The sequence below is a fragment of the Artemia franciscana genome, chromosome 3 (assembly GCF_032884065.1).
Source record: "Artemia franciscana chromosome 3, ASM3288406v1, whole genome shotgun sequence".
NCBI classification, from domain to species: Eukaryota; Metazoa; Arthropoda; class Branchiopoda; order Anostraca; family Artemiidae; genus Artemia; species Artemia franciscana.
The window spans coordinates 19,531,863-19,557,585 of NC_088865.1; the positions used below are offsets into that span (position 1 = coordinate 19,531,863).

The following is a 25,723-nucleotide window of genomic DNA, read 5'->3' on the forward strand; positions in this document are numbered from 1 at the left end:
GTCGCTTCCATTTTAATCAACTATTCCTCGAATTTGAATATAATCTTTAGCTTAATTTTTTCTCATTAAGAGGGGCAGAGGGGATGGGCTGCAATTCTTATGTTAAGAAGATTATATTTCAGAAAAGTTTTGAATGGCAAATTCAATTCCATCACATTTTTTTTTATTCTATTGTTTTATCTCAGGATTAGCCTTCATACACGGTTAATAATTGCTCAAGCATTAGAAGTTGTGGAGGTAAGCCTAGGTATTGAAAAAAAATGTTCAATGCCCTAATTTGAGCAGAATATCTATCCTGTAAAATTTCCATCACTTACTTAACACCTATCCTAGACCGTAAAAATATCCTGGACTGCAGTTGAACCACTCGATCAAGCATGGACGCCCGCCAAAAATAATGCAGGGGGAGGGCACTAGAGTAGCAATAGTAAGGGGAGGATGCGGAGGAAGGGAATACATTTGAAGATAAAAGTATATATGAAAAATAAAATTATCAAAGAAAAAAGAAAAGTACTTAATTTTTACATACCAAATGAAGCAAAATTCAACAAATTTTTAAGTGATGAAAATTCCTGGCAAGAAGATCAATTCCTTTAATCGGTACTTATGTATTATACCGCCAACACTCAAGAAGATGATGAAAATACCATACTTTCGAAATAATTTTTGGCTATATATTTTCAGATTAGGGGGAGTGGGGTGGGGGGGTTAGGGGGGTAACCTAACCAAAACTACTAGGGGTGGATTGTGAGTAGTGATAAATCTCTAGGGGTGGCAACCCTGAACGAAAGGGGATTTTTGGGGAACCAATTTTTTTTTTGAGAAGACAGATTTTTGGGGAAATCCCCAAAAATTCGGGGATAGTGGAAGCGCTGGTATTTTCAGACAAAATCAGCCAACAAATTTTACTAGGCCATGAAAACTACCAAGTAGTATCGGTACTATGCTACCCCACCTTTTGGATGGCGGAGCAAAAGTTGTGTTTTGACAGCTATTCTTTGAGCAAAAATGATTTTTATATGTAAAAAGTGTATTTTCAGACAAAATCTGCCAACTAATTTGAAAACTGCCAAGTAGCATTGCTACTTTGCTACCCCACTTTTTGCACCACGGTTTGTAGGTTTGAGTTTCTACAAACAAATCCAAAAAATTAGATTTCGTCGTCACTGTCCTTAGTGCTTTAAGATTTATGATTTGTAAAAAAACTGAAAATACGAAATATTACATACATGTTCTTGGGCTTTGTTTCTTGAACTTATGACACCGTTTTTGGGACTACTTTTGTTTCTCCCACCGGAGTGTCGGCTATTTAATCAAAAAGAGGCTCCAATAGCATCATTTCCACTGAAGCTAACAGGCTCTCTATTCAGCTCTCGTTTCTCTCTAGCTATTCGACTCTCTTTTGAAATCTATGTGGTAATGCAAAATGTCGGCAACCTTCTTATGCATTCGTTAGGTTCTACGGCTAATTGTAGCCGCTATTGACTATCAATTCGGATCAACTGACCATCCATACTGAACTCAACAAGGTGTAACATACCTAAAAATCCACCAAATATATCTATGAGCGAGCGTACAAGTCTATACCCAAATGATTATAATTTGAAAAGGCGTAGCACGTCCATTAATATAGAGTCGGGGAGGAGGGGGAGGGGGGCTCAGGCTCTATAATCCATTTGAGACCCTCTCGTTTTCTTCCTTTCTTCGCGATTTTATGTTTTGTCTTTCAAAACCTAAGGTGTTTAGCTAGATCAACGCCAAATTAAATCCCTATAGATTAAATCGGACTACTGACCGACAGCAAGGTGTAGCAGTAGAAATACAAGAAAAATCAATATTAGTAAAAACTCACCGCCTGCCTGCTCTGATCCCTCAATATCTTCAAGTACGGCTTTCAAATCCTTTTTACTCTTCTTTGCCTTCTTCTTCATTTTACTGAAATCTAAATCTAAGTCCATATCAGCAGTCTCGGGGACATCCTCAATCGCCTAAAAGATGCAAGAAATTAATACATAATAAACTAAAAGGAACACATATGTATACAAAAAAGGTTTATCGTTTTTACTTTCAATTGTAAGCCTAATGAATTAGAAAGCTATAAGCCCGGACCACGTGAAACCATCAGTCAAAAATGTTGTAAAAAGGAAGCAACTTGAATTGAGTAGTGAGATAAATTGGTCGTTTTTTATTTTGTTGTTCAGTTTAAGGTTTTTATTCCACTTGCGGAATATTTGAGATAGCTTCTCCTCAAGATTCATATTTAGCTATTTTTTCTACTATTTTTCTATAATCAATTAATTGATGGAAAGCAAGCACTTTTCGAAAATAAAAAGTTTAATAATCTTTTTCTTGCCACTGATCTGAAATATGTTTCTGAACAGGTTTTTCAAAGGAAAGTCAAGGGCACCACTAAATTAAAGATGAGTAAAAATGAAGTCCTATAATGTTTCAGACTTAAGACGAATAGAGACCACAATCAATGAAAGAAGGAATAAAAAACAAACAGAGATGAACAAACTGCTACAGATGAATAAATAAATCCTAAGACGAATAGAAACTAAAATAAATAGTCAGGTGAACCTTAAAACAAGCAGAAATTACCAAAAAAAGAAGTAGGACTCCCCCCTCCCCTTATCCTTCGTAAGGCCACAGCGTCATTTGCACTTAGGCGGATAATAAACATTTTCCCTTCTATAATTATAACATCGAAAAGTCAAAAATTGCTGAGACTTCCAGGAATTGATATTATTATATATTAAACAATCAGTCTATTTAATTTTGGCAAACAAAAACCACATGGCTCAAAACACATTATGTTTTCAATAAAACGTAAATGACGCCAATGCTGTTCGTTCTAGTTTGAATTATCATATGACTTTTTGTTTGTTATCGTCTTAGGTTTTAGTGTGGCTCTTTTCATTTCTATGAAAACTTCTTTTTTCAATTAATATCTGTTTGTTTTAATTGGCTTAGTTCTAATATTGGTTTAAATTAGAAATTGCATGATTGATTTGAATTTCGATGAGTAAAAATTTTCAATCAGCAGTTACTTTTGTGCAATAAATTTTTAGTAATAGTTTTACTACAGAATTTCGTGTGGATTATGAGAGGGATTATTTTAAATATAAATTACCATGCCCAAATTGAAGTCTCACCCACTGATACAATGTGTTTCTCTCCAATTTAATTAAAAAATTGCAAAACTGTCCAATAAGAAGTTTTTCAAAGAAAAATAAACAGCGATATTAAAACTTAAGACGACCATAAATTAAGTCCTATAATAATTGAAGCTTTAAACGACCAGATTTTAAACTTTTAAAAATAAATGAAAGCCAAAATAGTCTGAAATTAAAATAATCACATCAATTATAAAGATTACAGATACTAAAATCCCAACAGAAGATAACTAACCACAAAGATAACGAAATTAATAAATCCTGAAACAAGTAAAAATTAAAATAAATGCTCAAGTTAAACTTAAGACGAACAGAAAATACTACAAACAAGAGTTTGGCTACTGTCCCCCTCCCCCTACCCAGCCGTAAACTTTCTAAAGGCTATAGCGTCATTTGCAATTTATTGAAAACTATATGTATTTTGAACACTTCGCTTTAATTTTTTTAAAGATCGAAGATTAATAAAAAATAAATCGCTCTAATAATCAAGATGACCAGAAAGAACTAATGACAATAAACTGAATGTTTAATATATAATGATATTAACAGCAAGAACAAGAGAGTAGGTGTTTTTCAGGTTATGTGCTTAAATGATTGACAATTTTATACTTGAAAGTTTTGCTTCATGATCCTCCTTTTTTACAGGCCATGGAGTCTTTGTAGAGGATTTGGGATTGTGCTACTGAGTTGTTCTTGTTGCCTGATTTGTTTTTTGGTTGAAATATCTATCTTACCTTATCATATCAAGACAAATTGCACACCTATGTGCAAGGGAAAGCAGAACAGGAGTATATTCCACCCAACAAGATTATTTTGAAGGATCTGCCCAAGAAAAAAGAAGAATCATGTAATGGAATGAGTTTTTGGCACATCCTTGAGAAAAACATCTGATACCCATTGCAATTTTCCTCAAAGACAAAAACGTTTCCTGCAACAAATAGATTTGGTTCAAACCTTTTATTCCAATTATTATCATTATCATTTCCATTTCCAATCAGTCATTTTACTATTATTCTTAGTCTTGTAACTAATTTAGGGATAACTTGTATATAAATCAACAATAATCACAAACAGCACTCCTAATCGATGCAACACTCCATGTCTGAAAAGGAAATAAAAAAGGACCCCTATGAAGTCCCCTAGGTGGCCCAAGAAGATTACTAGAGGAAGGGAGAGGAGACTGGGAGAGGACCTCTCATTAAGTGTTAGCAATTGGTTTTCGAAGAAAAAGGATACCTCTTCAGTCTGTCCTGCTTTAGCGTCATCTTCTTTTTCATCAGCTTCTAAGTCTTGAACGGTAACTTTTTTCTTTGATTTTTTCTTTTTCTTACCAAAAGACTCCAAGTCCAAATCTTCTAAAGTATCTGGAAAAGCAGAGGCACGCTCATGAATAAAAAATATATTTGACTCAGAGATAAGTTAAACAAAACAAAAGCATGTCGGTAATTATGTAGCTGTTTCCTGCTATAGCGGAAGAAAAAATATATATATATAGCAAATATCAGAGTATGTTATAGCAAATAAGAGAATCATATCTATACAAAATCCAACTTAATGCCACTGAAAAAATAAGACCTTTATGTAGCAACGTATTATAGAAAACTTGTATTTGTTATTATTAAATCTATTCAAATACACTATTGTTAAAGTTAGAAGATATTGAAAATGGAACATGATTGCCTGAAGTGCTTAAGTGAAAAAAAATTGGTATTTCACATTCTAACGAAAAATGTCTCCAAAAGCTATGTAGTTTTTCGTAGTTCGACAAAAAAAAAGAAGTTAAGAACATATACCAAACAGATTAAGAAGGTATAGTTGTCCTTGAGAATCAAAATATTGTCTGTTTTTGAATTTTTATAGACGAAGAGCGTTGTCGAATTTAACTAACACATTTTGTTAATTTATTTTCAAACTTCTAAATGCTAAAACTAGCAAAATGTGGTACTGCCCTAAAAACTTCAGAATTTTAAAACAACCAAAAAAAAACTGAAAAAATTACTGCTTTTCAGTTATGAATAGACCTAAGATGGTTCCAAGATGCAAAAATATTTGTATTTTGATGTCCTTGGTACTTTAAGTTGACAAACAGCTGTAAATAGTAAAGTAAACGTAAACGAGTTATAGCGAATCAGCTGTAAGTTGACAACCAGTTGTAATTTGCAATGGGAAATAGTTTGTGCTACTTGGCGGTACCATTTAGAGCTAAATACTCAAGTTTCAAAAAGAACCCAAACTGATTGAAAGTAACAGTAGGCTCAACAGAATAAAAAGTTACACCTAAAACCTAGGCCATATCAAGCCCCCCACCCCTACAAAAATGTTTGCTTGACTCGTAAAAACGTGACAAAAATACATTTAAACAAATTTTGTATGTACTTTTTAAAGTTTTTTGCAACCCCCCCCTCCCCCCAAATAAAGATTCTGGATACAGCCCTGTCTAAAGCCTTTCATATCTAGGTCTTTCTTTGCAGCCATTTCAGCAATGATAGCAACAGTAGGACACATGTAGAATTAAAGTGATTATTCTAACTATTCCTGTCCTTGAAGAAGATTATTGCATAGAGTTGAATTAAGTCATATTCTGGAGCCTAATTTTTTTTTCGGAAAAGTGTGCCAATAGCATTTTAATTTTGGTACCCTGGCTAGAAAATAAGATCTGCATGCACTAAAAATGTTGGCTTTTCACCCCAAAACTTCGAGTTAATATCTCCACAAGGACTTTTTTTATGTTCTGACATTTTAAAAAGCCATAACATAATCCTATGAAATATTAATCATATACATATTTCCAAATACAATTTATTACATAAAAGTCATATACATATTTATAAATCATATACAATTTACCATATACATATGGGTTACTTCACTTTAAATTTTTACATGCTGTTGTACCATACCCAACCTATTAAGCCTATATTATTTAAAAAGGAAGATCCATATATGAATAAAACAAAATATACGTCATATTGCATACCCCCCTCCCCCACAGTAAAAAGGGAATGAAAATTCTAATTTTGTTTGAAGATTGATTTTAATTTTTTTCAGAAAATTTCTATATTACCTTAATATTAATTTCTATATTATAAATTCTTAATTGCTATATAATTCTATATTAGCTTAATATGCAGATGTATGGCTGTATTCCATAGATGGCAGTGTTTTTGTTATTTGAATGTTAATATTTTCTTCAAAAAAGAAATTCTTGTGGCTTATAACTTTTAAGATAGGCACATTGTTAGAAAAGTGACCATGATATTTGGAAAGAGCATCAAATAAGAAATCTAGTTGCACTAGCTATATTCGCATGTTCCATTAAGATGTGTTGAACTACAGTGAATTTGCCCAAGATTGTTCCTAAAAATATCAGAACAATTGATTTTCGAAATTCACAAGAATCAGAATCTTTACTCCTAAAAAAAACTTATCAATAACTAGATCCTGGAAGTGTAAATTATCGTTAAGTATCACAAAGCTTAGTACGTTGACAGAAATTTAGTAAATTAAAGTGTTTATCCATCTACATCATGCTGGCTTATCAAAGTCATCTACATCTGCATAGAGATGGCATGCTGTCCATAGGTTTCCTTTAAATGTGAAGATTTTTATACACATTTCGGTAACTATAACCTGTATTGTTTCACGGTTAAAGGATCGATCCGAAACTGTCACAGAAAGTGTTTTTTTCTTCATGGAGAGGGGATGAGAGGCCTTAGACTTTTGGATGAAGGGGGGAAACCAGTTCTTCTCTTCTCCTCACAAAACAGTAGGTTATACGCTTCGGTTTTCTTTTTTTATGCCTAGTTTAGTTGAGTATTAAAATTGAGGAAATGGACTAACTAATTATTCTTTTCTAGCATTCAATAATTGGAACATACCAAGAAATAACCTGTTTTATTTAACCTTTTAATTATTTTTAAAGAATGAACGAATTTATTTAAATATACAAGTTCTGAATGTATGACGCTTTAACTACACATGCTTCTCGGAAAGACATTGCCACAGTTCTGTAGGCACCAGTTTTAGGGCACATGCGAGTGAACTTATAAATATTTGATTTCAGAATCTCAAAAAATTCTTGTGATTTTATTTTGATGATTTGATGGAAACGCCCCATCCCCTCCGCAAATACAATCCTATATACATATGAGCTGCTTAAGATTTACTTTACCAAACAATCAGGGCCATTGTTGCAATTATTAAAGATTATCAAAATTCCAGTTCAAATCTGAAATTTTGCTTAAACTTTGTCATTAATTTTCATTGAGAAAAAAGGGTAAATCTTGAGTGCTTTTGTTTTTTAGTTGCTTCCTCTCCCAATTTCTAGTTAAAAGATGCAGCTTACCTATTTTTTTTGGATAAGTTAGATTTAAGTTATTCATAATGGTAGTAAACTCGTCTTTTCCCTTGGTAAGTCGCGGATTATACCGTTTCTCTTCGCCAACAGTGCTTGGAGTGAAACCTAAAAAAACAAAAATAAACAATAATTTTAAAAGCATAGGGACCGACGAAGGACAGAGCCACGAATTTTCCCACGAAAAGTTAACTCCTTTATTTTTATCACACCACAAAATAAAAATGATGCCTCATTTTTCTCGGTATCGTATAAATTTTCTTTTTTTTTTCTTTCTTTCCTTTAATTTTTTTTTTAATGCATGAGGATCCACACTCTTTGCACGAGAATCACTCTTTTTCTTAACAGGATACCAATACAGACATAACAAAGTTTCATTCTACTTCAGCAATACCCACTATATATTGCTCGAGCATACACTCCTATCTCTGAGCCTATAATTACCTCTACACAGGGGGCTCTGATTAGGGTGGGTACAGGTCAAGAGGGTAGGGGGGTCAAACGTCTCTACTGAAAACAGAAGTGACGTCGATTCGGACTTTTTTCAATGCCCACTCCACCTAGCACCTTCCAGACCTATTTTCTGGCATTCAGTGACTACTAGCCTTCACGCCCGAATTACACAAGGGGTGGGGAACATCATATCTCTCCCTCTCAAAAATTGAAGAATGAAATCCACCCCAAAATGGATTATCTGAATTTTAGATGCTCTGAAAAAAAAAATCCATTATATTCTTGAGAAAACATTTGCTTTGTTGAATCCATCGCAGCTTAAGAAATTGAGACAATAACATTTGAGTTTTATAAAACCTTATACACCCATTGCTACTATACGAAGGTTTTCATAGTTTTGAATTATTTTCACCTTTGCCTCTTAGCCTTTAGTATGATTAAAGAAATACATGCATAATTTCTTCTTCTTTTTCTATTATCGTATGTGCATTTATTTTTTTTATTCGTAGGTTTGCGTTCTCTTAAAACAGACCGTATTAACTCATGGGCTCATACAGCTAAGGCCTGAAAAGCCTCCTTACTACTATTACTATTACCAACTTACTGCAGGACCAAGCCACAGGAGGTACTTCTTCATTAAATAGCTCTCCCATAGCTTAAGCTGTGCTCCTTAGGACAAAGTCCGTCAAAATAATCAAAATAAATGAGGATAGAAAGCAACCCTGCTTAGCTCTTGCTTCAATATGAAACCAGCTACTAACCTCATTTCCCACATTAACCCCAGCAATATGATTCTCGTACATAGCACTAATTACATTATTGCATTCATCTGGTATACCGTACCTTCATTAAAGATCTTCTACCGACCGAATCAAACGCTTGCTCATAATCTATAAAACTGAGGACTAAAGGGGTCTGATGACTCTGGTCCTTCTCAATTATTAATCTAAAAGTAGAAAATTTGTTTCACACATCCTCCCCCCCCTTTCCTAAAATCACACTATTCTTCTCTTAAGACATTATCTACAACATTTCTAAAGCTAAAAAGGTATCATCATACTAAGTAATTTGCTCCTACAGAAACCAAGATAATGCCTCAATAATTACCCCATCCGCTTTTATTACCTTTCTTGTAGATGGGTATAATTAAAGTTTTTTCTAAAATCGCTAGGCACTTTTTCTAAAATCGATTTCAAAAATCATATTCATACTCTTTAGTATTTTATCTTTGGCTTCACAACCACCATTTATTTCAAAAACTCATTTATCTCACTATCAACACCTGGGGTCTTATTATTTTTTAATCCTTTTAACACTGCCACTAATTTTTCCTCACAAATAAACCTTCCTTCACTTCCAAAGTTTCACAAACTTTTCCATTCTTTTCTATATCTTTTCGTTTAGCTTGATCACGGTTTAGGTCATTTTCAAAATGCTCTGCTCGTCTCTCTTTAATCCTTTTTTCAAACCACTTCACATCTCCTTAGTTCATATTTTAATGCTATTTCCACTTTCCTTACATTCCTCTGATGTTCATAAGATCTATCAATCAAATAATTCTTGTACATGCCTCTCCTCCTTTCCAGCAAACTTAAAGCATTTTCACTAATATTTCTAGCTGAATATCCAACTTTCCTCCTTAAGACACCATCTGAGACTTCAGAAGCTGGTTTTTTTTTTTACTAAAATTAGTCATCCATCTTCTATATTGTCAAATTTTAGACTCTCTATTTTAGTATTTAACTGTTCCTGGAAATTTTCTCTCCAATTTCATCTTGGAGTCTACCACCATCATCTCTTCTCGGTAAGTGATTACCCTTCCAAAATTTCAGCTTTACATTGGCCCTACTACTACTAGACGGTGATCTTTACTTTCAACATCAATAACAGTACTCCTATATACCCTAGCTTCTTGTTCTGATCCTCTCAATCTTCGGTTAACTTTGACCTAATCAATAAGGTTAGTCATATTTCCATCATGCGAACGCCATATTATTTTAGGAGCCATTTATGAGCAAATATTGATTACAACTACCTACAAACTTGCAGTAGTCTATAGCCTATAACCGTTACTATTTACTTTTCCAATGACAAATTTACCTAGGCTAGGATACCATCTATCCCTATTTCTATCGTACTGGGCATCAAAATCCTCAAGTAAAACACCATATTTATACCTATGATCCTGTCTATTTATACCTGTGGCGGTAAATAAAATTCGTCCGAATCACTACTATCTCCATCATTCGATTCTACAAGTCTATTTACTGCTATGACCGATACCCTGCACTTTCTGGTCATAAAATAAGCAACTAATATTCTATAGTTATTACTTTCCCAACCACAAAAAGACTGAGAGCAGCATCCTTATTCATCATTAGTCCTACTCTTTGTCTATGCACCCCATCCTTACTGCCAGTATAAATAAATTCTATATTGTCTGATTTCTCATTTCCCACCCCTGGGATATAAATTTTCTGAAATCCATAATAACTTTGGTTCAAAGTGTCCTATTTCATCAATCAAAATGTCAATGCGATATTTGTTGTTTTACTTTTGTAACATTCTAAGCTGTAATTTTAATATTACTGAGATCATTGTAATTAATATGGCCTCAGGAAAAGCAATGGTCACAGAACCAGTGCAGGACGGGGACTTACTCATCTGCTCAAGTAAATATGAAGCGCTTATGATGGCTTAGAACTGGATAGCAAGAACTCCCAGGGACCTCCAGAAGGAATGGAGGCGTTGAACCATCCTGAGATCACAACATGGTCTTCTGCACTTGGCGATGTTCTTCTATCGACAAGAGTCAAAGTCCCGCACAAGCAATCTGAACCCTATTTCAGGCTTATTGTACGTTCATGTCGCCAACTACTATGGGGAGGCATACTACTACGAGATATATACCATACTGCTATAGAGACAGCCCATAGAAAATAAATTAGATTCTGGACCAAAAAAGCCCATCAAAAGAGACAAAACCCAGAAGAACCATCAACCAGAATCCAGTGTCTACTAGGCTTTAATTTTCTGAGTGGCACCACGCCTCAAGGTCACCCTGTAGCGCTGTTTGCAGTCACGGTTCTGTTTGGAAAACTCGTGAAAGCCCCACCCTGACGCCACTATGAGGTTACGCAAGCAGGATTTCCCTTTTGGGATAGGGACGGAGGAGCGAGCTAATGACTGAGCAAATTTACGTCAGATTTATTAGACTAGCCCCTAAAATATATGTACTATTGGATAACCAAAATTTTTTTTGTTTCTTTTCTCATTTTCGAAAATAATCCTTGTCTTTATTCTAAGAAATGTGGAGAAGTTGACTTCATCGAATACAAATAGTTAAATTGATAAGTAAAACTATATCATAAACTGTTACGTAACGAGCCATTATTAATCGGTGATCTAAATTGGACTAAATCCAAATATATTTCAAAGCTGCGTCCCTATCCTTCCCGCGGCACCTACGCAAGAAACAAAAGCAGAAACTCCAAGTCATATGACATCAAAACAGAGGCAGTTTTACGGGAAGACACTTGCCCCAGGCACAGAAATTATTGGGGCGAAAATTTCAAATAAATAATCTAACATTTATAATCATTTTGCTTTGGAATTTTATTTTTATCAAAATAAGGTAGTGGGCGTAGTTGGCAGCAAGTATAAGCAAATTGAATCCGAAATTTTCATTTTTTTTCCATATCTTCATCACCATTCCTTGAAAATAAAAGTAAATAGAAATTAGGGAAGCAGTTACCCCCCCTCCCTCCCAGTTTTTTGGGACAAATTTAATTATATGGTATACATAATTTTTTTCTAGGTCAGCATAATTTTTTCTAGGGACGGTCCTATCAGTACTTTTCTATTAAATAATAAAAATCCTGATTAATATTTAGTAGTTGGCAACATCTGAAGGAAATATGCAAATAAAAGTAGCATCATTAGATTTCTTATTTTGATATTTTAAAATACCATGGTTGCTTTTCTGACAATGCAGATTCCAAAGAGTTTGGGTAGCTTACAAGAGTAGACACTAGTGTAGACAAAAAAACTACCAACGCCATCTAGCATGTGGCGACTCCAGTCATTTTTTCAGGATCTATACTCATTTGTTCTGTCTTAAGGAGCACAGGAAAGGCAGTGGGAGAGTTCTACCAATTAAACTAATTAAATCAATTATTTTTATTATTACACTGAAAAGATACCAGGTGTCACCAAACGCTAGATGGTTTTTTCCTGTCAACACTAGCAACAGTTTCCATTCTTATAATTTACCCATTCTCTTTGGCAGATACCTCAGATTCTTTACTTATTGCTATTTCCAAATATCATGGTCGTTTTTCTGATAATGTGCCCCATCTTCCCTAATGGTTCCAGACAGTCGTAGGAATATATATAAAAAAAACCTACTAAACAATGAAATTCTTACTTTATAATAGACAGCGTGTTTCAATTAAGCAGATTACCATGTTTCCTTCCATTGTCATCCATTTTCTTAAATCATTTCAACTAACATTTAGGCCCAATTGGTACTTCTGTATTATACGCCACACGCTCAAGTTTAAGCTGTGTAAAACTCGAGAACAAACCGGTATCTTCATTAGTGTCTTTCAGCTTAGCGTAGGACAAGACAAAGACAAGTGACAGAATAGATGGTAAATGTATAATCTGGGCTATATATTTGCACATTACGGGGTGGGGGGTAAAGTATTTGGGCAGTTTGAAGTTAGAAAACTTCTTACTTAATATTATACAGATCAATTGTACCTCACATATTTTGCATGCAGACCCGCTATACTTTACCCCCACCCCTAATGTGCAAATATATAGTCCAAATTTGTCTTCTAAAGTATTACATTTTCATCATATTTTGTGATATTTCATTAGGATTGAGCGTAAAAGAAACCGGTTTAATTAAATGAAGCATTTGAGTGAGTGGCGTATAATACACAAGTACTATTCAGTTATTTTTCTCACCCATGTGAATCTACATTGCATCAATTTGAGACTGCGAAAACCGTCTCAACAGAGAACATATGACGTGTCACAAATGCCAGTTAACGGAGAAATATGTTACTGGGGCTGTACCTGGTATCATCAGGGGGGTACATTGTATGGGCGGAATTTGCTATGGAGTAGAACTCCCCCTCCCAGAGCTCAGTTTTCCCACTATTTAGCATTTTTTCTTTACAATGGCGTCGTTTGGGGGGGGGGGGTAGAAAACTGTTGCTCGTTTTAAGCTTCAAATTCGCTATTTACTTCGACCAGATAAATTTTTTTTAGTTAGTCCCAGCTCGTTTTTAATGTAAAAAACACGAAATAGTGGTCCATTGCACTTCCTCGTTAATATTTAGATAAATATACCACCGTTTAAGTCTTATCATCAAGGAAATAGTTTATCTACTTCTTATACAAGCTCAGCGTAACATTAGCCAGGGAGAATTTTGCTCTTGTTGGCAGGTCTAGTGCTGGAAGTTCGAGAAACAAGTTCGATTGTTTTCAATATCTGAATTAGACTATGGTATGCTAATTTTGCGTTTTAAGTTAGATTAAGCAATTATTTGATACTTGGTGTTGGCAACACCACGGGGCAAGAAAGATTATATTCAGTTGCACTGTTGGCGATTGAAAGAGAAAACATTGACGGCTACAATTTTTGTGTGTGTATTATAGGTTTATCTTATGTGTACATTCGCCTAATTTTCAAATATCATAAAATTCGTGTTACAATATAATATTAGTCTTGGAATTATATTTAATAAAAGTTGGAATTATCCTGTAGGTAATTGTAAAGAATAAAAACTGTATAGAATCACAATAGCTAATTCGACTACTTAAAGTTACCATACTCTTTGTTCTTTGCCATAGATAATTGTATAAAAATAAGAAATGTATAGAATCGCAATATTTATTTCTGCGACTATAAGCTACCCTTACACTTTGTTTCTTACAATAGTTAATTGTATAGAATCAAAATTATATAGAATCACAATGCTTATTTCTACGACTATATGTTAACCACACTCTTTCTTCTTTACAATAGTTAATTGTATAGAATCAAAATTGAACAGAATCACGATTCTTATTTCTAAGACTACAAGCTACCCCTATACTTTGTTTTTTGCCGAGTTAATTGTATGGAACCAAAATTATATAGAATCACAATACTTAATTTTACAACTACATATTACTCAAACTCGTTCTTGTTTACAATAATTAATTATATGGAATCAAAATTGAACAGAATCACGATGCTTATTTTTACAACTACAAGCTACCCATACACTTGGTCTTTTACCGTAGTTCATTGTCTGGAATAAAATCATATAGAATCACAATACTTATTTCTACGACTATATGCTACCAATCTCTTTCTTCTTTACAATAGTTAATATTATAGAATCAAAACTGAACAGAATCACGATGCTTATTTCTAAGACTACAAGCTACACATACTATATGTTTTTACAATAGTTAATTGTATAGAATCAAAATTGAATAGAATCACGATGCTTATTTTTACGACTGCAAACTACCCATATACTTCGTTTTTTACCATAGTTAATTGTATAGAATCAAAATTATATAGAATCACAATGTTTATTTCTACGACTATATGTTACCCACACTCTTTTTTCTTTACAATAGTTAATTGTATAGAATCAAAATTGAATAGAATCACGATGCTTATTTCTAACACTACAAGCTACACATACACTTCGTTTTTAAGTTAGTTAACTGTTAAGAATCAAAATTATATAGAATCACAATGCTTATTTCTACGACTATATGTTACCCACACTCTTTTTTCTTTACAATAGTTAATTGTATAGAATCAAAATTGAATAGAATCACGATGCTTATTTTTAAGACAACAAGCTACCCATGCACTTTGTTTTTTCCGTAGATAATTGCATAGGATCAAAATTATATGAAACTACAATGATTATTTCTACGATTATATGTTACCCACACTCTTTCTTCTTTGCAATAGTTAATTGTATAGAATCAAAATTGAACAGAATCATGATGCTTATTTCTAGGACTACAAGCTGCACATGCGCTTCATTTTTTAACGTAGTCATTTGTGTAAAATCAAAATTACATAGAATCACAATGCTTATTCTTATGACTATATGTTAACAACACTGTTTCTTCTTTACAATAGTCAATTGTGTAGAATCGAAATTGAACAGAATTACGATGCTTATTTCTACGACTAAAAGCTACCCATACGCTTTGTTTTTTACCGTAGTTACTTGTATAGAATCAAAATTGTATAGAATCACAATGCTTAAGTTATCCCCACTCTTTGTTCTTTAGCATGAAAGTTCTAAGTCAAACTGCCAGCCATGAAAAACAACAACAAAGAGATATAACACTCAATGACAAGACAACAAAGAAAACTGCGTCCAGAAGAGTGAAAAGATGAAAGACTAAAACAACGCTTATATTTCGTATGTGTGTAAATTAGGCGTCCTCAGCACTAAAGAAACAAGGATAAAAAATGAAACTAAAATGAACTAAAAACAAATAAAAACACAACAAATATTAATAAAATATAATTGTCACAACCGATCCACGTAGGAAACAGAAGTTATTAGAATTTTCTTGCTGAGAACACCAAACCAACTACGTAAAACGTTTAAAAATTAAAATGAATTTAATTATTCTTTTGCGAAATAATCCTTTTATAAGCTATTCTTGAGGCAATTGTTTTTGGTCTAGTAAGAAATCTCGTCTCCTTGAAATTATGTAAAATTTAAATTTCTCTATTGACTAATGGTTCGTTTTTCTAAAGACTATCATATATTGGGTCAATGTTTAAATTTTCTGTGTCTCTATTGATTTTACTAGTCTCTATATAATTCCTATAGCCTCCCTTGCCCACTAAGAAAAACCTCTATTATTGGAAATAGCCATAGCCTCATCAAATTTTACAAAATGTTCAGGATGAAAGAAAATATCTTCACTCAGAGCCAAAAAAAAGTTTCAGGAGGAGTGCTTAATTGTACGGTTTTTTCTATTGTTTTGCGACGCTAAATAATTTTTTAAAGAAATCGTTGGTGAGTCCTACCAATATAAAACTTCCAACAAGAACAAGGAATTTTAAACACCCGGCTATCTAAATTTCCCTGGGTTAAACCCTTCCTCGAATAAGGGAGACTAACTACTAGTCTCACCGATTGGAAACATGTATCAATGTTATGTTTACGCACAATTAGCCTAATTATCTCTCCTAAAACAGGTGCATAAGGCAAAGAAATAAAACCTTTAAACACATTGAATTTTAAACACTGCGAAACTCTAATAGTTCTATTATTATGTTTAATACGTCTATTTCACGCGGGGTATGGATCTTAAAATTCCGCCTGATACTCACAAATATATTATCAATTAGCGTCGCACTAGTTAGAGTTATCCTCGTGCGAATATTAATAGATGGGAACAAACTATGACTCAACATACTATCATAAAAAAGACGAGAACCTACATTATCTTTATTTAAATCAACACTAAAGTCCCCCATATTCACATGATAAATTCTGACCGGCACCCAAAAAACGGGAAAGGTGAGAAGATGAGGGCCTATATAAAATAGCTAAATAAATACTAGACCGCATCAGCTTTAGTTCCAATACCATGCTCGCAAATACTATTTCACAATAAACAGACAAATCCTCCCTTAGCTTTATATCCAGGTCCGACCTCAGGTAAGCACCCAATCCACCGTGCCTCCACTCATTCCTATCTTGCTTCCTTTATGTTGATTCCTGATTTCTAGTTGTTCCTTACAAAATTTTATTCTAGCACCTAAGATACTTCTGCTATATCTAACCTTTATTACATCTTCTTTTTTGAATTTACGGAAATATCCATCAAGTAAATGTTTGAAAGAAGCTATTTTGGTTTACCACTGTTTTCTTCTGGTTTCTTCATTTCTTATTTGTTTAAACATGTTCGGCTGTACGCAAGCAATTCCAAATCTGATTTCAGTTGAAAAGTTAGGATTTATTGGTAAATCTGATATAACTTTCAATTGCGACGGCTAATTCGTTTTCAACCCAAAAGATTGAAGTGAGTTTCGATAGATTTAATTGGACTCCTTTTCGTCATTTAAAGGGCACGGTGACAGAAATAAATATTATGTGAAAGTAAAATCGATGATAAGAAACGATTTTTTATTAAAATAAGACTACCATGAGCCCCTTCTCCCAAAAAACACATATATTTTTGTAGATTCACCTATTATTTTTGTTATGAGACTTCTGCAGTTTATTATTTAAACGTATTTAATTTTTGGATTCAATTATTCAATGTATCTACTCTTATTTTGTTGCATGTGAAAACTATTTGTTATTTTTAACACCTAAAGTATTTATATACAGCTGTTCATATCGTTATTACTCACACTAAGTCCTATAAGTGGTTGTATTTTTTTTCTTCTTGCTGTTATGATAATTGAACTTTTATTTTCAGGAGTAACCTTTCTAATTTAATCTTATTGCATTATTTTTTTTTTGCTTAGTTTAACTGTTTCATTCTTTGGCCTAACTTCAACATCCCTCTCAACATGCCTTGAAAGTTTCAACTTAAACTTTCTGGTTCAACTTAAACTTAAGTTTCATCGTTTTTAAAAACCATCCTACATATAGTGCATTTTGATTTTGTTTGACACCCCCTCAACATTTTCTGAATATATTATCTTTACACTCTTAGCCCTTTTGTATACTCAGGTTTAAACATGCCTCCTTTTCCGAATAAACAACCCAATACAAAAATAATGGGCAACTTACATAACTTACATCCCTTGGCCCAGGGTCTGTGGGAGGGATTTTATCATCTTCGGAGCCATAGTTACTTTACCTTCATGCTACTTTTAACAAAAAGGTTGTCTCAAAATATTTATTAGATCTCTTTTGGGGAGAGAGGCTAAAAAGGGCATGGGAGAGGCCTGGTTTCCCATAAAAAAGTTTTTAATATTCCTCTAAACATACCCCGAAAGTTTCAACTTAATATCCTCTTTATAAAAACAAGAAAATAAAAATAAATAAAAATTTCAAGTAGACGATCAGGAAATTTTTTTTCCGTACAACAGCGGAATTCCAAACTTTCAATGAATATTTCGACCCTATGTCCAAGGGCCGTTCTCACTATACCACAAATGAAAATATAAGAGAAACTTACATTAAGATACGACCACTAAAACTAAAAAAAAAGAATTAAAACAGCCTTAGCATGCTTACTGTATCGAAGATCAACCAGGACTCTAAAGTTTCTGGTTGAACTTCGTTGAAGTAAGGATACTAAGGCTGTTTGATTTTTTTTATTTTAGTTTGAATGGTCATATTTTAATGTAAATTACTCTTTTATATTTTAATTTGTGCGATAGTTAGAACAGCCCTTAGATATAGGGTCAAAGCATTTATTTAAAATTGAAATTCCAATGTCTTCCAGAAAAACTTACCTATTGTTCTAATTGTTATTTTTTGTTTATGATGGAGAGGCAGTGTGGTCTTCATCGCTATCTATTTAACACCCTTACCTGTTCTTAAAATGTTGCAGATACACCTTTTGATAAATGGATGCATATATCTTCTGATTTAGTTTAACAGATGCATAGACATTCCCCGAGATTTCATCTTAATACCCTTAGTTTTTCCGTATATACACGAAATAAACCATTCTTCCTTTTCCTAATGATAAATAGTACCTGTAAGCAATGGGCAAATGGCATAATTTACAATCCTAACCCCGGGACTGTGCGGGGATATAGCTGTTAGGTCTTTTGACTATTTTGAACAAAATCTCTTTTGAAGACACAGACCAAAGTTGAGGGTGGGGGGTATTTAAAAAAGGCCAGGGGGCTGGTTGTCCTCCAGTCACTTTTCTACATTCCCTGAAAGTTTCAACTTAATTCCCTAATCTGTTCCTTAGATATTGCTGACACACCCTTTTTCACAGCCAACACGTATTTAAAAGTCTTTTTGAAGACCCAAGATCAAACACACCCCTTTTCCAAATACACAAGAGCTAAGAGCTCATATGGCACTTGTAAAAAGGCTGGAAGAGCCAAGAGTCAAGAGCTCATATGGTATGAGCTCTAGCAAAATTCTAAGAATCATTAGATTGATTTAAAAGGAAAATCAGAGGCTTAATGCCAGTCGGGATTGAAAATAATAGCTCTGAGTCACGAAGTCCTTCAAAAAATATGAAAATTCATTAAGATCCGATCACCCACTTTTAAGTTATAAATACCTCATTTTTCCAGTTCTTCCTCTCCCTTCAGCCCCCCAGATGGTCGAATCGGGGAAAACAATTTTATCAAGATAATTTGTGCAGCTCCCTCACACACCTACCAATTTTCATCGTCCTACCACGTCCAGAAGCATTAAACTTGCCAAAGCAATGAACCCCACCCCTCAACTCCCCCAAAGAGAGCAAATCCAGTACAGTTACGTCAATCATGTATCTACAACATTTGCTTATTCTACCCACCAAGTTTCATCCCGATTTCTACATTCTAAGTGTTTTCCAAGATTTACGGTTTCCCCATCCAACTCCCCCCAATGTCAACAGATCTGGTCGGGATTTGACAAAGAGCTCTGAAACATGAGTTCTTTCTAAATATCAAATTTCCTTAAGATGGTCACCCGTTCTGAAGTTAAAAATACCTCAATTTTACTAATTTTTCCAAATTAAAACCCCCAAGCTCCCCCAAAGAGAAATGGTCCATTCTAATTATGTCAGTCACGTATCTATAACTTATGTTTATTCTTCTCATCAAGTTTCATCCTGATCTCTCCACTCTAAGCGGTTTTCAAGATTTCCGGTTTCCAAGATTTCTGTTTCCCCCCTCCAACCCCCTATACCCCCGATCCTATTCAGATTAGAAATTGAGCATCTGAGACATAGGATCCTTCAATATATCAAGTTTCATCAAGATCTGATCACCCATTCGTAAGATAAAGATACCTCAATCTTCACATTTTCTAATAATTCCGATTTCCCCCTCCAACCCCCCCCCCCCCCCCGCCAATGTCACCAGATCGGGTCAGGATTTACAATTAGATCTATAAGGCAGAATTTTCTTCTAAATATCAAATTTTATTAAGATCTGATCACCTGTTCGTAAGTTACAAATACCTCATTTTTTCTAATTTTTCTGAACAATTCTCATTTTTCAGAATCAACTCCCCCCCCCTCCCCAGCTCCTCCAAAGAGAGCATATCGATTCCAGTTATGTCAATCGTGTATCTAGGACTTGCAATTATTTTTACCACCAAGTTTCATCCCGATCCCTCCACTCTAAGTGTTTTCCAAGATTTTAGGCCCCCCAACTCCTCCCGATGTCACCGGATCTGTCGGGATTTAAAATAAGAGCTCTGAGAAACGATATCTTTCTAAATATCAAATTTCATCAAGGTCTGATCACCCATTCGTAAGTTAAAAATACCTCATTTTTTTCGATTTAACCGTCCCCCCAATCCCCCCTCCCAGATGGTCGAATCGAGGAAACGACCATTATTAATTTAATTTGGTCTGGTTCCTGATACGCCTGCCAAATTTCATCGTCCTAGCTTACCTGCAAGTGACTAAACTAGAAAACTGGGAAAACAGACTGACAGACCGACCGACAGATCGCTGTATGTCACTTGGTAGATACCAAGTGCTATTAAACCTTACATGTTAACAATTGGTAAATTTAAAAACATATTCACACTACCCTAGGGTTATTTGGCAGAGTTATTTGGCCTATGGACCCTTTTGAACAACAGGACTATCTCAAAAAAATTTCAGACATATTTATTTTTTGGGGGGGGGTATAGGAGAAGGGCTGGTTGCCCTCTGATAATTTTTGATTCTCTAAAAGGGCACCAAAACTTTAATTACTAATTGAATGAGCCTCCTACGATGTTTAGCGAAAATCCAGATTGATTATATCCTCATGTCCCACCATTGTAAATAAATGGCTACGAATAGTGGATCTTACATTCGAGCATATACTGCTTCGAAACATGGGACAGATCATCTTGTAGTCAAATTAGATCTAAAATTGCGACTAGCAGCACGCCCCAAGAGGAAACTTCCACAAAGATTTGACACCAATTGATTCGATGATCCTAATATACGACAGATATTCCGCTTAGAGATTTTTAATCGTTTAAAAGCTCTCAAAGTGCAAGGGACCGACAAGCTAACCAAAAGTTTGAATGAAAAGTGGCTGACCATGCGTATTACAATCCCCAAGACTGCCAAAGCTACCATGGGAAACGGCAAAGGCCTGTGAAAAAGATGGATGAAAAAATACCACAAGTTGGCCTAGAATGATAAGAACCAGCACTGAGAGAAAATTGATAAAAACATGGAAGCCAATGCCTACTGATCCGACTCCAAGAAGATTTATTAGCTTCTAAAAACAATCAGGGGTAAACCACATAGGCCTACTAGTACATCCGTCGAAGATGAAAACGGAGTTACTCTCGAATAATTTCCAGTTAATAAATCGCTGGAAGAAACACTTTGACGAACTACTTGACCAGTAGCAGCTCTTCACAGCAATGGATCATAATCAGCGTTGCCTCATTTCATGCAACAGACCTGATGACCTGTAGGAAGCAAAACTCACCCTGCAGCATTTACAGAAATGTGAGAGTGGCTCCCCACACATTAAATGAAGTCTGACAAGCAGACAATTTCCTAAATAGCAATAAAGCTCCTGGTCCAAATACTATTCCAGATGAACTTCACAAGTATGGAGGGACAGCACTTCTCCGCAGGCTGAATAAATTAACTTGCTGTATATGGGAAGAAGAAATGGTTCCATAAGATTGGGGAGACTCTATCTCCCTTTCGGTCTTCAAAAAAGGACTAAAGACAAAAGGCAGCAATTATCGCGGGGTCTCTCTCATCTACATTGCTTCAAACATATTTGTCATAGTGTTACGTAATCGTTTTTGTATCCAACGCAAAGTGAAGACAAGGCCAAATCAAGTGAGTTTCATCCCAGGTATGGATACAATCAACCAACCATTCGTCTTAAGACTTACTTTTGGACACAGGACATAACACCAGAAATCCACAGTGTCTATGTTCATAGATTTTATTAGAGCTTCTGATTGTGTTCTAAGAGATGGGATCTGGAAGGCCATGACAGAGGATGGAGTACCAGAAAATATAGTCAGACTTATCCAAGCACACTATAAGCGTACGCAAGCCCAAATTCAGATTGGTGGGGAGCTCTCCTCGACGTTCCAAATTGAGTTTTGTTTCCGACAGGGATGCATATTGTCTCCCGTCTTGTTTTATTTTGTCATCGAGGGAAGGGATATTTCTTAGCAAAATGCTTCTTTGCAACAGTTTTCAAGATGCTAGTAGGCGGTTCACTGATGACACTAAAAATGTAGGTTGATATTGATGTTTTATAATTTTTCTAAAATCTCTAGTACTTGCAATTAAACATAGTATATACTACATGAATTTTAGGACTCAAACTATCTTAATGCAGGTCAAACTATCTTAATGGTAAGAAAAGTCTGTGTTAACCCCAATTAACTGACACATAATCTTATCTGATTTTTCAAAATAATTTTTGCTCTATTTCATTCGTCGACTGACTCACCGCGACCTCAGAACAAAATTGCACTTCTGTTTGAAACTCATTCAGAGAAAAATATGATTAAAAATTTTGAGCGTAACTTATGAAAAACTGTAAGATAATTATCTCCTTTAAACGCTGGTATTCTCTTCTTTGGTCCTTTTTCTAGAAAAGACAAATAAGCGGGTAGGATAATTTATCTCTAACAGAATACACTGACGTGTAATTTACTATGGACCAGAATCTTCTATTGCTAAGGGATATATGACATCACAGAGCACCCACAAAAACCATTTGAAAGAGTCGAATCAATTAGTTTATATGACTGAAGATTTGCAAAATACTGATATTCGAACGCAATAACTAATTTATCCTTTTTTCATATTCACGTCATTTTTTATGGCACTTGGTATTAACCAAGTGACATATAGCAGTCGCCAATTCTGTCGGTCTGTCTGTCGGTCCCGGTTTTAGCTACTTTAGCTGGTAGCTTACTACCAGGTAAGCTAGCTACTTTAGGCACTTCCAGGTAAGCTAGGGGCCCGGTTAATTCGCAAAAAGTAGAAAAAATGACGTATTTTTAACTTATCAGCGGGTGATTGGATCTTAATGAAATTTGATGTTTGGAATGATATTGTGTTTCAGAGCTCTTATTTTAAATCCCGACCGGATCTGATGACATTGGGGAGAGTTGGAGGGGGAAAACCTAAAGTCCCGGCTTTGCTACTTTAGGCACTTCCAGGTAAGCTAGGACGATGAAATTTGGCAAGCGTATCAGGGACCGGACCATATTAAATTAGAAATAGTCGTTTTCCCGATTTGACCATCTGGGGGGGGGAGTGGGGGCCGGTTAATTCGGAAAAAATAGAAAAATGAAATATTTTTAACTTATGAGCGGGTGATTGGATCTTAATGAAATTTGATGTTTGGAATGATATTGTGTCTCAGAGCTCTTATTTAAAATCCCGACTGGGTCTGATGACATTGGGGGGAGTTGGAGGGGCGGAAACCTAAAATCTTGGAAAACACTTGGAGTGGAGGGATCGGGATGAAACTTGATGGGAAAAATAAGCGCAAGTCCCAGATACATGATTGACATAATCGGAGCTGATTTGGTCTCTTTGTGGTAGTTGGGGGGGGGGGGGGGGAGAAATTCTTAAAAATTTGAAAAATGAGGTATTTTCAACTTACGAATGGGTGATCGGACCTCAATGAAATTTGACGTTTAGAAGGATATCATGTCTTAGAGCTCTTATTTTAAATCCCGACCGGATCTGGTGATGGGGGCGGGGAGTTGGGAGGAGGAAACCTAAAACTTGGAAAAGACTTAGAGTGGAGGGATCGGGATGAAACATGGTGGGAAAAATAAACACAAGTCCTAGATAGATGATTGACATAAACGGAACGGATCCGCTCTCTTTTGGGTAGTTGGGGGGGGGGGGGGGGGGTATTTCTGAAAAATAAAAAAAATGAGGTATTTTTAACTTACGAACGGGTGATCGGATCTCAATGAAATTTGATATTTAGAAGGATATCGTGGCTCAGAGCTCTTATTTTAAACCCGACCGGATCTGGTGACATTGGGGGGGGGGGGGAGTTGGGAGGGAGAAATCTAAAAATTGGAAAACACTTAGAGTGGAGGGATCGGGATGAAACTTGGTGGGAAAAAACACGAGTCCTAGATACATGATCGACATAACCAGAACGGATCCGCTCTCTTTGGGGTAGTTGGGGGGGGGAGTTAATTCTGAAAAATTAGAAAAAATGAGGTATTTTTAACTTACGAACGGGTGATTGGATCTCCATGAAATTTGATTTTTAGAAGGATATCGTGTCTCAAAGCTCTTATTTTAAATCCTGACCGGATCTGGTGACATTGGGGGGAGTTTGGGGTAGGGAAACCTAAAATGATGGGAAAAGCTTAGATTGGAGGGATTGGGATGAAACTTGGTTGGAAAAATAAGCAGAAGTCTTGCATACGTGATTTACATAATTGGAACCGATCCGCTCAATTGTGGGAGGGGGGGGGGGGTAATTCTGAAAAATAAGAAAAATGACGTATTTTTAACTTACGAAGGAGTGATCGGATCTTCATGAAACTTCATATTTAGAAGGACCTCGTAACTTCGATATCTTATTTTAAATCTCAACCGGATCAAGCGTAATTGGGGGGGGGAAGCAGTTGGGGGGACCGGAAATCTTAGAAAATACTTAAAGCGGTGAGATCAGGATGAAGCTGGATGGGAAAAATAGAAACCTGTCTAAGATACGTGACTGACATAACTGGACCAGATCTTGTCTCTTTGGTGGAATTGGGGGGGGGGGTAATTTTGAAAATTGAGGTATTTGTGACTTACGAAAGGGTGACCAGATCTTAATGAAATTTGATATTTAGAAGGATCTTGTGCTTTAAAGTTCTAATTTCAAATTCCGACCAGATCCTGTGACATTCGGGGGAGTTGGAGGGGGGAACTGGAATTCTTGGAAAACATGAAAATTGGAGTATTTATATCTTACGAATAGATGATTGGATCGTAATGAAATTTGATTTTTAGAAGGAATTCATGTCTCAGAGCTCTTATTTCAAATCCCGACCAGATCTTTTGACTTTGTGGGGATTTGGAGGGGGAAATCTTGGAAAAACACTTGGAGTGTAGGAATCGGGATGAAGCTTGGTGGATAGAATAAACAAATGTCCTTGATACGTGATTGACAGAATCGTACTGGATTCGCTCTCTTTGGGGGAGTTGGGGGGAGGGGTTCAGTGATTTGGCGAGTTCGGTGCTTCTGGACGTGCTAGGGCGATGAAAATTGGTAGGCGTGTCAGGGAGCTGCACAATTTGACTTGATAAAGTCGTTTTCCCAGATTCGACCATCTGGGGGGCAAAAGGGAGAGGAAAAATTAGAAAAAATTAGGTATTTATAACTTACGAGTGGGCGATCGGATCTTAATGAATTTTGATATTTAGAAGGACTTTGTGACTCAGAGCTCTTATTTTAAATCTTGACCGGCATTAAGCCTCTTATTTTCCTTTTTAAATCAATCTATTGAGTCATAGAATTTTGTTAGAGCTCATACCATATGATCTCTTGGCTCTTAGCTCTTCTCGCCTCATCACAAGTGCCATATGAGCTCTTAGCTCT

General features: G+C 35.3%; 1 protein-coding gene across 1 annotated transcript in view; it reads right to left on the bottom strand.

Annotated features, from left to right (window-relative positions):
• Positions 1-187: 187 nt before the first annotated feature.
• Positions 188-25,723, bottom strand: part of LOC136025487 (uncharacterized) — a 61,283-nt gene continuing 35,747 nt past the window's right edge. Inside the window, exons 7-10 of the mRNA XM_065701519.1 lie at positions 7,522-7,638; positions 4,413-4,540; positions 1,853-1,988; positions 188-243 (exon numbers count right to left, since the gene is read on the bottom strand). Coding sequence (XP_065557591.1) covers positions 188-243; positions 1,853-1,988; positions 4,413-4,540; positions 7,522-7,638 — 437 coding nt within the window. The remainder of the gene's footprint in view (positions 244-1,852; positions 1,989-4,412; positions 4,541-7,521; positions 7,639-25,723) is intronic.